The sequence below is a fragment of the Chiloscyllium plagiosum genome, unplaced genomic scaffold, assembly GCF_037043375.1.
Source record: "Chiloscyllium plagiosum isolate Xiang-an unplaced genomic scaffold, Cpla_swu_hap1 HiC_scaffold_17, whole genome shotgun sequence".
In the NCBI taxonomy this organism is placed as follows: domain Eukaryota; kingdom Metazoa; phylum Chordata; class Chondrichthyes; order Orectolobiformes; family Hemiscylliidae; genus Chiloscyllium; species Chiloscyllium plagiosum.
In genome coordinates this window covers 5,578,741-5,593,731 of record NW_028270155.1, presented here as the reverse complement: position 1 = coordinate 5,593,731, position 14,991 = coordinate 5,578,741, and the positions used below count along the sequence as shown (strand labels likewise).

At 42.6% G+C, this 14,991-nt stretch overlaps 1 protein-coding gene across 1 annotated transcript in view; it reads right to left on the bottom strand.

Annotated features, from left to right (window-relative positions):
• Positions 1–503: 503 nt before the first annotated feature.
• Positions 504–14,991, bottom strand: part of nae1 (nedd8 activating enzyme E1 subunit 1) — a 62,793-nt gene continuing 48,305 nt past the window's right edge. Inside the window, exons 16-20 of the mRNA XM_043706532.2 lie at positions 14,695–14,781; positions 11,883–11,975; positions 3,211–3,325; positions 2,087–2,136; positions 504–775 (exon numbers count right to left, since the gene is read on the bottom strand). Of these exons, the coding sequence (XP_043562467.2) occupies positions 666–775; positions 2,087–2,136; positions 3,211–3,325; positions 11,883–11,975; positions 14,695–14,781 (455 nt within the window). The 3' untranslated portion in view covers positions 504–665. The remainder of the gene's footprint in view (positions 776–2,086; positions 2,137–3,210; positions 3,326–11,882; positions 11,976–14,694; positions 14,782–14,991) is intronic.

Genomic DNA, 14,991 nt, shown 5'->3' with positions numbered 1-14,991 from the left:
CATCCAGATGCCTTTTAAATGTTGTGATTGCACCAGCCTCCACCACTTCCTCTGGCAGCTCATTCCATACAGGCACCATCCCCTGTGTGAAAAAGGTGCTTTTTAAATCTTTCCCCTCTCACCTTAAACCTATGTCCTCTAGTTTTGGACTCCCCTACCCTGGGGAAAGACCTTGTCTATTTATCCTATCTATGCCCCTCATGATTTTATAAACCTCTATAAGGTCACCTCTCAGCCTCCAATGCTCCAAGTAAAACAGGCTCTCTTTATAGGTCAAACCTTCCAACCCTGGCAACATTGTTGTAAATCTTTTCTGAACAAGTTTAACAACATTTTTCCTACAGCAGGGAGACCAGGATTGAAGATTCGAGTGAGGCAAGAGTGTTACAACAGAGCCGTGACTGACACACACAGCAAAGCAACCAGATTCAGCATTAATTTCATTCAGATGGTTATTAGTTCAATCCTGTTTCCACAGTTGAATTCGCTGCACTCCGATGGAGAAAAACATTTTGTAAACATAGCACTTTTACAAAAACAAATTTAGGGAATTTTATTAATTGAATTGAATTTTATGTTACATAAATTGTTCAGTAACAAAACTGTAGAAGTACAGTCCTTATCTCCATGTACGTTACAGATTTGTGCTGCAGAGGACAAAAGCCCTACATTCTCACAGTCATTGATGTCTGCAACATTGCATTGTAAATAAATGTGTTATTAAAGGGTACAAACTGCCTTGTGATGATTTTGATGGCCTCCTGGGCAGCAGCTCCTAGGGAAATAAAAATATCAAACACAGCAATTAACAATGTAAATTACTGCTAACCAACTAACATGCAACGATACATAAAACCTTTGAGGTTAATAAACAATGCTGTATGATAGGAACATGAGAAATCACAGCCAGAATCGATATATGGTCACCTCAAAAAACACAGCTGGAAATGGCTTCAACTGGTTTGGATTAAGCTTACATACATCATTTATATTATGCAGCTATCCCTTACTTGGTAGATTGTGCTGCAGAGAAGTAACCTGCTGCATTAGGAGTCTGTGGACAGTTTTGGTTGAGAGTTCTGTTTGGTGTAGTTGTATGTTTACCAGTTTGGCTTGTATGGCTGTTTGGGAGTTAGAGACTTTGGAGGCTAGTTTGGCATTGATGGTGGTGAGGAAGAAAGAGTGAGATGTTTTTGGGAGCCCTGTGGATGGGGAGGGGTCAAGTAGGGCCTGATTATGAAAGCCATGGACAAGCATCGAAAGCCAGGTCTTTGGCAGCCTGCCTTTGGAATTGTTTTCCTTTTCTCACACTGATCTTCAGAATCCAGCAGTGTTCCAGTGAAGCTCAAGCTAAACCTGAAGAGCAGCACCTCACCTCTTGGTGAGGCACACTGCAGCCTTTAGACTCAACACCAAGTTCAACAATGAGACAGTAATCTCTGTGCATTTTGGTGTATGTTTTGTAGATTTCAGTTTTAATGTTGTTTTTGGATTGAAGGAGTTGTCCATAATTCCGATATTCACACCTCATCCAGACATTTTTATATTTCGTTACTTAGTACAATACCAATTTCTTTAATCTTGGACTACCAACACTTTTGTCGTTTAATCTCTCCTGTTTTCTACCCCTTCACAAACCTTCCCTTTTGTTCTTCCTGTCATCCCAAAACATGCTTTAAACCTTGTTCAAAATATACTTTCTCAACCCTCATGAAAGACCAAAAACGCTAACTTTGTTTCTCTCCATGTGCCTGACCTGCTGACCATTTCCAGCACTTCACCCCTTCACCACAAAAGGTTGTTCATGTTGAAAAACTCAAAACTGAGAATGGATACCTTTAGGAAAAGGTATTAGGGGATATGACAGCAAAACAACATTGTATAAGATGCAGTTGAGGCAGGGATTAAACATCTAGTTGAATGGCAAAGCATTAAAAGTCAGTGATTAAGACAACTTATATTTAAAAACTTTGAGAAGGTGCAGTGCAGGAAGTAAAAACAAGGCAAACAGTTTACATTGCAACACAACCAACGTGACAATTAGCTGCAATCCAAAATCACCCAATCTGAAAGAACTGAAACATACCTCCCAAAAATGAGGCAACAGCATGTGGTTCGGAAGCACCATACCGACAACTGAAAGAGAAAAGACATGCTCTTCAGAAACCTTTACGCATTTTAATGGATTTAAATTGCCCATAAAACACAGCAGCAATTTCCCTTGTAGGTGAATTGCAAGGATAGTCTCAAGAGTTCTTTCCTGTGGCCCTCAAACCTATGTCCAGGAGCATTAAAGTTAAATATTTAAGTTCAATCAACTCCATGTTTCTAAATTTAGTCACCAGACACCTAACTGTCATAATTAACATAGTCTTAGATACAAGATTAATCACAAGGAAATTAGGACAGTAAGTAGGAGAAATGCTTTCAACTGGAGTGATACGATGGTGTGGAATGAATGTTTGGAGTCAGTAATTATACATTGTACATCTAATATAGTTTCAAGGAGCTGATGCTGTTGGAGGATTGGTGAAACTCCACACTGATCTAATCTTAAAGGGGTCTGAAAAATTCAATCCAAGGAACGGTGGCTCAGTGGTTAGCACCACTGCCGCACAGTGTCAGGGACACAGGTTCAATTCCAGCCTTGGGTGACTGTCCGTGTGGAGTTTGTACACTCTCCCCATGTCTGCGTGGGTTTCCTCCCACAAACCAACGATATGCAGATCAGGGGAATTGGCCACACTAAATTGCCTGGTCAAGGATATGTAGATTAGGTGCAATAATTAGGGGTAAATATAGGGCAGGGGAATGAGTCTGGGTGGGTTACTCTTCAGAAGGTCAGCGTGGACTTGTTGGACCAAAGGGCCTGTTTCCACACTGGAGGGGTTCTAATATAAAATGAAGAAACCACCCCCATCCTCAATTATTGTAGTTTCAGGATGCTGCATCAACTAGTGTGCAGAATTCTGAAATACCGCTATGCTAATAGAGTGCCAGGGCTCTGAACAAGTTGGTTTTAGGGGATTGTGAAATCCCCACATTGAGAGGAAATATGAGCTCGATGGGATTCTAAAGGAGTTTGAGGTGGGTGAATTGAACAGTAACACGTGAACCTCTCCCAGCTGCTTTTCCCTATTAGAGACATCTTCCATTGAGGTGTCTCTAGACAACAGTGACATGTACAAGAACACAAATACAAAAACATACAATTCATGAATGTAGTCATCCTTCACGGATACAGAGACACCCCACTCCTGCAGCAAGCCAACCACACACGATTTCAACTTTCCAATGTCCTCTTCAACTTGGTTATTACAAACACCTGTTGGAACAATAATTCATTACCACCACAAAACACAGCTGCTTTTAACAAAATAAACACAAGAGCTCTTGACTATTGGGTTACAGTTCAGCAACAATCCAATCCATGATCAGTTCAGCAATTCTACCAGGAGACAGAGACCAGGAGCAATCAAGAGCTGCTGAGGAAACTGACACACTCAACTGATGCACCAGCTGAGATCAGTGGTCCAGGAAACATATCCTGGTTTTTCTAAAGTTTATTTCCTGCATCCCCACTGACCCACTCTGCCATCATATTATTTCAGGAAGTAGAGTGATTCTGTTGGAAGTACGTGGTGGTAGAACCACCAAAGCGATATCACAGAAAATGACAGAATAAGCCCTGACGGAATAAACTGAGGTCCCCACTTCAGGCTAGAATTAGGAGGAAGCAAGCTAGGAAAAAGTTAACTGTGATGGAGTTAGTAAACAGGAGTGCACATTCTCACAACTAACCAGCTGGTCACAGGTCAGTGCTAATAATAAGTTTATCTCCTATCCTGTGCTCAATTATTCTATGTACTTATGATACAAAATCTCAAATTCAAATTTGCCAATGGCACAAGGAGTGGCAGCATTATAAACTGCTGACAAATATTCAATTACAAGGAGGTATTTCATTAAGTGAATGATATTGATTTACCACAGATTTGCTCAATTTTGGTAATTATGAGGTCATTTATTTTGGATCTTAAAAGGAAAGATTACTTTCTGAATGGTTAAAAGTTAGGAGTTAGGAGTTCAAAAAGACTTAATGATCTATGAACATAAATCATTAAAATGTCATAAATTTACAGAAATTAGTGGAAAAAAGTTATTTAAATGCTGGCCTTTGCATTGGGAGGATTAGAATACCAGGAGGTAGAAGTCATGTTTCAGTGATAGAAACTGCTGAAAATGTGTTGCTGGAAAAGCGCAGCAGGTCAGGCAGCATCCAAGGAACAGGAGAATCGATGTTTCGGGCATAAGCCCTTCTTCAGGAATCCCTTCAGTGATAGAAAGTCCTGGTTAGATCAAACCTGGAGTGTGTTCAGTTTTGAGTACCACAGCGTGGGAAGGATATATTAGTCTTGGAAGATTTACGTGAATTATACCTGGTCTCCAAAGGTTAAATTACAAGGAGTGAGCGCAGCAATTAGGATAGCATTCCCTGAAAATCATAAAGTTATGGATCACACCTTCAAGTGATTAAGAGAAATGTTATTTTTTAAAATTCACATGTAGGATGTGGGTATCGCTGGCTGGCCAACATTTGTTTTCCTTGAGGAATTACTCTCAGTGTAACACCACTGAATGTCAAGGTTAGGGGGAGGTTTGGTGGTTAGATTGTCTTTTATTGGAGACAATCATATCTTGGCATTTGTGTGGCATGGATGTTACTTGCCACTTGTCAGCCCAAGCCTGGACATGGTCCAGATTTTGTTGTATTTGAACATGGACGGCTTCAGTATCTGAGGAGTTGGGAATGGTGCTGAACATTTGCACAATCAGCAAACATCCCCACTCCTGACCTTCTGATAGAGGGAAGGCCATGAATGAAGCAGCCGAAAATGGTTGGGCCTCAAACACTATCCTGAGGAACTCTTATAGAGATGTTCTGGAACTGAGAAGACTGAACAACCACGACCATCTTCCTGCAAGCCAAATCAGGATCACACCCAGCGGAGAGTTTTCCTCCTGTTTCCCATTGATGCCACACTCGGTTGAACGCAGCCTTGTTATTAAGGGCTGTCACTGCCACATCACCTCCCCTCTGGAATTCAGCTCTTCTGTCCATGTTTGAACCAAGGCTGTAATGAGGTCAGGAGTGATCCTGGCCAAACCCAAACTGCTCACTAATGCCCAGTTTGTTATTGATGCTCAAGAGTAGCCTAATGGGGTGGTAATTGGTTGGGTTAGATTTGTCCTGGTTTTTGTGAAAGGACATATCTGGACAGTATTCCACATTGTCAGGGAGATGCCAGTGTTGTAACTGCACTGGAAGAGCTTGGCTAAGGGAGCAGCAAGTTCTGAAACAAAAATATTCAGTACTATTGCCAGAATGTTGTTAGGGTCCATGGCCTTTAAACTATCCAGTGCCTGTTACTTAATGTCACATGGAGTGAAACAAATTGATGGAAGGCTAGCATCTGTGATGCTGGGGACCACTGGAGGAGGCGGAGATGGATAATCCTCTTGGTACTTCTGGCTGAAGATTGCTGTAAAAGCTTCAGCTTCATCTGTTGCTGAGCTCTACCACCACTGAGGATGGGAGTATTTGTGGAGTCTCCTCCTCTAGTGTATTGTTTAATTGTCCATCACCATTCACAACTGAACATGACATGACTGCAGAGCTTAGATATGATCTACAGAATATAGGAATGCTTAGCTCTATCACTTGCTGCTTATGCTGTTTAGCACGTAAGTAGTCCTGTTTAGTGTTGTCACCAGGTCATCACCTCATCTTCAGGTATGCCTGGTGCTGCTCCTGGCATGCTTTCCTGCACCCTCCATTGATCCAGGGTTGATCCCCTGGCTTAGAGGGAGTGGGGGATATGCTGGGCCATGAGGTTACTGATTGTGTTGGAGTATAATTCTGCTGCTATTGACGGCCCACAGCATCTCAGTGCTTCAGTCTTGAGTTGCTACATCTATTCAGAGTCTGTCCCATTTAGCACGGTGATAGTATCACACAACACAATGGGGGCTACACTGCAGTGGTTGTTCTTACCGATAATGTCATGGACAGATGTATCTGCGGCTGGCGGAATGGTAAAGATGAGGACAAGTATGTTTTTCCTGCTTGTTGGTTCCCTCACCACCTACTGCAGACGCAGTCTAGCAGCTACATCCTTTAGGACCTGACCAACTCAATCAATAGAGTCATAGAAGTGTACAGCACAGAAACTGACGATTGAGTCCAACTCGTCCATGCCGACCAGATATCTAAAATTAATCTAGTCCCATTTAGAACATAGAACATTTGTCAGCTCTTGGCCCATACCTTCCTATTCATATACCCATCCAGATGGCTTTTAAATGTTGTAATTGTACCAACCTTCACCACTTTCTCTGTCAGCTACTTCCATACAGACACACCCTGTGTGTGAAAAGAGTGTTCCTTAGGCCACTTTTACATCTTTCTCCACCTCACCCAAAACCTATGCCCTCTACTTCTGGCTTCCCCCCATCTCAGGGAAATGCTCCCATTGATTTTATAAACATCTAAGGTCACCCCTCCGCCTCCGACACTCTAGGGAAAACAGCCCCAGCCTGTTCAGCCTCTCTCTATAGCTCAAAACTTCCAACCCTGGCAACATCCTTGTAAATAGTTTTTGAACCATTTCAAATTCCAGAACATCCTCCCTTTGGAGAGGAGTGCAGAATTGCATGCAATATTCCAAAGGTGGCCTAACCAATGTCCTGTACAGCCACAACATGACCTTCCAACACCTGTACTCAATGCACTGACCAAAAAAGGAAAGCATACCATAGAGTCACAGAGATGTACAGCATGGAAACAGACCCTTCAGTCCAACCCGTCCATGCCAACCAGATATCCCAACCCAATCTAGACCCATCTGCCAGCACCCAGCCCATATCCCTCCAAACCCTATATTCATATACCCATCCAAATGCCTTTTAAATGTTGCAATTGTACCAGCCTCCATCACTTCTTCTGGCAGCTCATTCCATACACTTACCACCCTCTCCATGAAAACATTGCCCCTTAGGTCCCTTTTATATCTTTCCCTTCTCACCCTAAACCTATGCCCTCTAGTTCTGGACTCCCCCACCCCAGGGAAGAGACTTTGTATATTTATTCTAACCATGCCTCTGATAATTTTATAAACCTCTATAAGGTCACCCCTCAGCCTCTGACGCTCCAGGGAAAACAGCCCCAGCCTGTTTTCAACTTCTCGCTATAGCTCAAATCCTCCAACCCTGGCAACATCCTCGTAATTCTGAACCCTTTCAAATTTCACAGCATCCTTCTGATAGGAAGGAGACCAGAATTGCACACAATATTCCAACAGTGGCCTAACCAATGTCCTGTACAGCCGCAACATGACCTCCCAACTCCTGTACTCAATACTCTGACCAATAAAGGAAAGCATACCAAATGCCTTCTTCACGATCCTATCTACCTGCGTCTCCACTTTCAAGGAGCTATGAATCTGCACTCTAAGTTTCTTTGTTCAGCAACACTCCCTCGGACCTCACCATTCAGTGTATAAGTCCTGCTCTGGTTTGCTTTCCCAAAATGCAGCAGCGCGCATTTATCTGAATTAAACTCCATCTGCCACTCCTCAGTCCATTGGCCCATCTGATCAAGATCCTGTTGTAATCTGAGGTAACCGTCCACTACACCTCCAATTTTGGTGTCATCAGCAAACTTTCTAACTATACCTTTTATATAAACTATTTGGATGTGAACATAAATGATGAAGAGTAGTGGAACTAGCATCGATCCATGTGGCACTCCACTGATCACAGGCCTCCAGGCTGAAAAACAACACTCCACCACCACCCTCTGTCTTCTACCTTTGAGTCAGTTCTGCATCCAAATGGCCAGTTCTCCCTGTATTCCATGAGATCTAACTTTACTCATCAGTCTCCCATTGGGGAACCTTTTTAAACGCCTTACTGAAGTCCGTATAGATCATGTCCACCACTCTGCCCTCATCAATCCTCTTTGTTACTTCTTCAAAAAAAACTCTATCAACTTTGTGAGGCATGATTTCCCACGCACAAAGCTCTGCTGACTATTCCTAATCAGTCCTTGTCTTTCCAAATGCACGTACATCCTGTCCCTCAGGATTCCCTCCAACAACTTGCCCACCACCGACATCAGGCTCACTGATCTATAGTTCCCTGGCTTGTCCTTATCACCTTTCTTAAGTAGTGGCACCACGTTAGCCAACTTCCAGTGTAAGCACCTCACCTGTGACTATCAATGATACTAATAACTCAGCAAGGAGCCCAGCAATCACTTCCCTAGCTTCCCACAGAGTCCTAGGGTACACCTGATCAGGTCCTGGGAATTTATCCACCTTTGTGTGTTTCAAGACATCCAGCACTTCCTCCTCTGTAATATGGACATTTTTCAAGATGTCACCATCTATTTCTCTATATTCTATATCTTCCACGTCTATTTTCACAGTAAATACTGATGCAAAATACTAGTTTAGTATTTCCTCCATCGCCTGCGGCTCCATACAAAGACTGCCTTGCTGATCTTTGAGCATCCCTATACTCTCCTTAGTTAACCTTTTGACCTTAACACATTTGAAAAAACCCTTTCGATTCCCCTTAACTCTATTTGCCAAAGCTATCTCATGTTCCCTTTTTTCCCCTCTTGATTTCTCTCTTAAGTATACTCCTACTGCCTTTATACTCTAAGGATTCACTCGATCTATCTTGTCTATACCTGACATCTTTTTCTTAACCAAAACCTCAATTTCTTCAGTCATCCAGCATTCCCTATACCTACTAGCCTTTCCTTTCACCTTAACAGGAATATAAATTCTTCTCCATCTAAACCCTTAACACTATGGCAGTCCCAGTCAATGTTTGGAAAGTTAAAATCCCCCACCATAACCACTCTATTACTTTTACAGATAACTGAGATCTCTTTACAAATTTGTTTCTCAATTTCCCTCTGACTATTAGGGGGTCTATAATACAATCCCAATAAGGTGACCATCCCTTTCTTATTTCTCAGTTCCACCCAAATAACTTCCCTGGATGTATTTCCTGGAATATCCTCCCTTAGCACAGCTGCAATGCTATCCCTTATCTAAAACGGCACTCCCCCTCCTCTTTTGCCTCCCTTTCTGTCCTTCCTGTAGCATTTATATTCTGGAACATTAAGCCTCCAGTTCTGTCCATCCCTGAGCCATGTTTCCATAATTGCTATGATATCCCAGGCCCATGTTCCTAACCATGCCCTGAGGTCATCTGATTTCCCTGTTAGGCCCCTTGCATTGAAATAAATGCAGTTTAATTTATCAGTCCTACCTTGTTCTCTGCTTTGTCCCTGCCTGCCCTGACTGTTTGACTCACTTCTTTTCTCAACTGTACCAGTCTCAGGTTGATCTCTTTCCTCACTATCTCCCTGGGTCCTACACCCTCACCGTACTAGTTTAAATTTTCCCAAGCAGCTCTTACAAATCTCCCTGCCTGTATATTAGTCCCCTTCCAATTCAGATGCAATCAGCCCTTCTTCACTATCATAACTACCTGCGACTCCACTTTCAAGGAACTATAAATCTGCACTCCAAGGTCTCCTTGTTCAGCAACACTCCGCAGGACTTTAGTACTGCTGCTGAGCCACTCTTGGTGGTGGACATTGAAGTCGCCCAAACAGAGTACATTTTGTGTGTTTCCACCCTCCGTGCTTCTTCCCAGTGTTGCTCAACATGGAGGACTATTGATTCATCAGCCAAAGGAGGACGGTGCATGGTAGTCAGCTGGAGGTTTCCTTGTCTATGTTTAACCTGAGACATCATGAGGTCGAGAGTCAATGATGAGGCAACTCCCTCCCAACAGCTTACACCTCTAGCCAACAGCTCTGCTGGGTCTGTCCTGTCAGGACATATCCAGAGATTGTGATGGTGGTGGCTGGGACATACTCATGGAATCATACCTTACAATTACTGTAAAGCTGTAACTGGACTTGTCAGTGAGACAGCTCTCCCAATTTTGGCACTCGTTCCCATGTATTAGTAAGAAAGACTATGCAGGGTACAAAGGGCCGTTTTTGCTTAGGTCGATGCTAGGTCGTCTTCCTGGTTTCCTTTCTTCATTGAGACTTGGCTGTGGATTTTTACACTGGAATGACATACTAGGCCATTTCAGAGGCAACCACATTGTGATTTCAGATGTACAGCATGCAGGCCAGACCAGGTGAGTGAGGTTGGCAGACATCATTCCCCGAAGGACATTACTGAACCAGATGGGTTTTTTCTGACAATTGATCAATGGCTTCATGGCTATCAGCAGATTCTTAATTGCAGATTTTTAAAAAATTGAATTTATTAAAAATTCCACCATCTACCGTGGCAGATTAGCTGAATTTCTGGATTAATGGTCAAGCAATAGACTAATAGCATTATCACCTTTTCAATGGGATGGTCAGGTAGATAAGAAATAAAAATTCTTTTGGCTGTGAACATATAGTTCAAGAATATGTAGTCTAAAAAATATAATCAGACCATTTAGGACACAAGATAGTAGACACATCAATATGCAAGTGGGTGCAATGGTGGCTCAGTGGTTAGCACACCTGCCTCACAGCACCAGGGAGCCAGGTTCGATTCCATCCTCCAGTCTGTATGGAATTTGCGCATTCTCCCAGTGTCTGTGTGTGATTCTTCAGGTGCTCCGGTTTCCTCCCACAATCCAAAGGTGTGCAGATTAGGGTGAATTGGCCATGCAAAATTGCCCATAATGCATTGGTTAGGTAAACGAGTCATGGGAAATGCAGGGTTTATAGGGATAGGGTTTTTTTTTTGGTTGTGGGGGGGGGGGGGGTGGTAGTGGGGGGTGTTCTGATCTGAGTGTGATGATCTTTGGAGGGTCAGCTTGGACTCGAATGGGCCAAAATGACTGACTTCCACACTGTAGGGATTCTATAATTCTATTCTATGACAAAGGGTGACAAGAGTTAGGAACTTGTTTCCCCAAACAACAACTGGCACTAGGTCAACTTCGAATGTTAAATCCGAGATGGATAGATTTTAGTTATGCAGAGGTACAAAGGGATAGGGGATAAAAGGTAATGTGGAGTTCAGTACAACCTGAGGCTGGCTCAAAATGCTTTTTGTGCTAATAAATGAAATTTGTAAAACATTGTCAGTATTAATATTAGAAGGTCAGTAGCCAACTTGTGCATGAGCTCCCATGGGCAGCAATGTGATCAGTTAAATTTTTTTCCCCCCAAGTGATATAGATTGCTGGATATCTTTGCACTCTTGTGAAATAGTGACATGGAAACATTGACACACGGCTGAGTGGGTGGATGGGATCTCAGATTATGTCTCATTTGAAGAACAGAACTGACCGTATGGCCTTCTTTCAGTACTGCACTGGAGCACCAGCCCAGAATTTGGTGCACGATTGGTTAACGGGCTGAAACCCACAAACTTCGGAGTCAGAGGCGAGGGTGCTATCCACTGAGCCACAGTGACACTGAATAAGAGAACATTCACATGTAGGTGAAGTTACCTAGTCTTACCAGACTATAGGGCCAAGCTCTCATTAGATAGAAACAGTTACAGGTGGTTTAACCAGAGGGTCACCATGCCTCAGGTAAGGGCAGAGGTTGAGAAGGACAGTCCTTCATTGTAACCTTAGCCAGTGCAGGAATTGAACCCATACTGTTAGCCTCATGCTGCAATGCAAACGAGATATTCAGCCAACTGAGTTAACCAAGCCCCTCTATATTACGAATTTCAATCTGAAAAACATATGGAGTTAATCTGAACTTGAGAGTTACACCTAGTCAGGAAATAGGTGTCAGGAGATAGTTCCATAACCGACATGGAATTACATACCTGGGTATCGCCCATGTTGCCTGTGAAAACAATCCACAGCTCGTAGCATTATGTACAAAACCATTTCACTGTCGAGATTCTCCATACAAGATGCTGTATGACAAAAGAAACAGGATTAGCCAGAGTTTTACAGCCTCAGTGAAGATGAGAGGTCAAGCATCCTGGAAAGGGTTTTGGAACAAGCTGATGGGAAAGGTCGCAGTTCAGTGATCAGTTACTGTGTGAAGTTGATTAGAAATAAGCAGCACTGATCGAGACTGGGCAACTATGCTACATGCAGAAAGGAACATTGACCATTTCCACAGATTAAAATGGTTTAATATTATTGAGCAAAGTACAAGACAGATATTCTACCTTTCATTGCTATCTGAAGTGCAACAGATAAAAAAAAAAGTGCTCTGTTGTCAAATAATTAGCAATCAAAACTTGACGATAAGGCACTTAAGTTGTTCATCTTGAAACATATAAATCCTGAAGGTACATGACCAGATGGATGGGGAAGGGAGGTTTTCTCTTGTTGGAGAATCTAGTTTAAAAATAAGGTGCCACCCATTTAAGACAGAGATGAGGCAAAGGGCTCAGTGTCTTTGGAATTTCCTTCATGAAAAGGCAGTGGATGCAAAATCTGTCAACATTTTTAAAGGTAGAGTAGAAAGATTCTGCTGGAAATGTGTTGCTGGAAAAGCGCAGCAGGTCAGGCAGCATCCAGGGAACAGGAGAATCGACGTTTCGGGCATAAGCCCTTCTTCAGGAATGATTCCTGAAGAAGGGCTTATGCCCGAAACGTCGATTCTCCTGTTCCCTGGATGCTGCCTGACCTGCTGCGCTTTTCCAGCAACACATTTCCAGCTCTGATCTCCAGCATCTGCAGCCCTCACTTTCTCCTCCTAGAAAGATTCTGGACTACCAAGGGAAGGAAAGATTACTGGGGATATGCAGAAATGTACAACTGAAGTTAAAATCCGATCAGCCATAATCTTATTGAATAGAGGAAGAGGCCCAAAGGGCGGAATAGCCTATTCTTGTTCTTTCTTCATAAGCAAATGGACATCACAAGGCCAGCATTTACAGTACTGCCTATCCCAAACCGCTCTTCAAAAAGTGGTAGTGAGCTGCCCCCTGAAGTCCACGTGGTGTCGACGCACCAACAATTATGTTAAGGAAGCTACTCCAGGGTTTTGATCTAGTGACAATGAAGGAACAGTGATAGATTTACAAATTAGGATAATGATTTGCAGGAGAATTTGCAAGTGGTGGTGGTCCCACGTTCTGGCTCTGGGTGGTGGAGGGTGTAGGTTTGGAAGATACTACTGAAGCAATTGCTGCTGTGCATCTTGTAGATGGTTAAATGTGCAGTGGGAGTAAATGTGATATTGTGACAGATGGGTGAAACCTTTGTCATAGACATTGGTTTTAAATTAGCATTTTAAAGAAGGGGAAAGAGACAGAGAGAGAGACTTAGGGAGAGTATGCCAGAGCATCGGAACAAGCAGCTAAAGCCACAGCAGTTACTGGTGCTGCCTACATGTGCAGAATCTGGCAGTCAAAAATTAGAAAGGTGCTAATATAAGACAAGTTTTGATTTTTGATGTTCAATGTTCGTAAATGGGAGCAAAATATTTCTGGAAAATTAGCTGTGAGGTTTACTGATGATGAAGCATACAACCACACAGAATCAAAAGGAACATATCAAGCAACAAATCTCTCTCACTTTAGACAATCTCTCAAAATTTTCACTTTTCTACAAAGCTTAAATTTGATGAATACGAGTGTCTCTTGAAAGATAAGGACACCAAACGTACAGGAACACCATCAGATTTAAGTTCTCAAGCAAATCGTATATCATCCTCACTGCTTCTTTGATGATGCTGGATCAAACCCTTATCAAACAGTACTGTAGGAGCACGTTCAATACAGCAATTCAAGGTGACGTTGAGGCACCTTCTTAAGTGCAGCTAGAGACGGGTAATATTATGCTGGCTCAACCAACAACATCCTTATCCCAACATTCATCTTGTTAAAGATCTTGCCTCAGAGTCAATATGGGTTGAACCCCATTCTAATCAATCCCTGGCAGTGAAGATGGGAGTTCCAGCTGTGAACACTGGTTTGGTGTTTAGATTAGATTCCCTACAGTATGGAAATGGTATTCCGAGACATAGCCACATCGGTTTGGTGTAATTGACCGCCATCTCATGGATAAGTCATTATTACAAACCTTAAGAGCCTTCTACCACTTGGGGCTTATTACGCAATTCTGTGATATAATGTGGTGAATGCCGATAATGCCAATACATCCTTCAATTACGATATGCCTCCCCTGCCTGCCAAGAAGTGGATTTTAACAGCGATGTATCGTATCCCCTGACCAGTAAAATGGAGGAGAAACTGAGGACTGCAAATTAGATGGAGGGTGTGGTGCTGGAAAAGCACATCAGGTCAGGCAGCATTTGAATCGACGTTTCAGTTAAAAGCTCTTCATCAGGCTTTTGCCCAAAACATCGATTCTCCTGCTCCTTGGAAGCTACCTGATTTGTTGCGCTTTTCCAGCACCACACCCTCGACGGTAAAATGGAGGTTCAGCCCCTCTGATAGTGTAACACACCTACAGTACAGAGGTTTGACGCAGTTCAACACATGGTCTTCCAAAATTCTGAATAAATTAAATGCTTACAACTGCAAAACTCCTGTAAAACAGCACAACAGTTTTGTCACAAATCTTTCATCTTCAGACATAGTCTGACTTACTGCTCATGCCTTTTTTTTTAAAAGTATAATGATATTCGTAGCCCCATAAATTGATAACATTTACCTATTTCTTCTTTATTTGTCGTTTCTGCATTGAACTCCTCTGCCAGCGAACGACATCGCACAAGGCGAAGAAAAGCAGCATTCCTGCCTGGTGGGGGAAGACAGCCATGATCAGGATTAGAAACAATATCGTTCAAACTAAAAATTCACTCAAAACAAATTAGGGGAAACTGTGACAAAATATGCAAGAGCATTATCATCCCTTCCCCCTTCTGATTAAATTGCAGACAAGTTCTGCTATCAAGAAAAGTTGGAAAAATAGTTCCTGTATCAACCTACAACACTAACCATCTTTAAA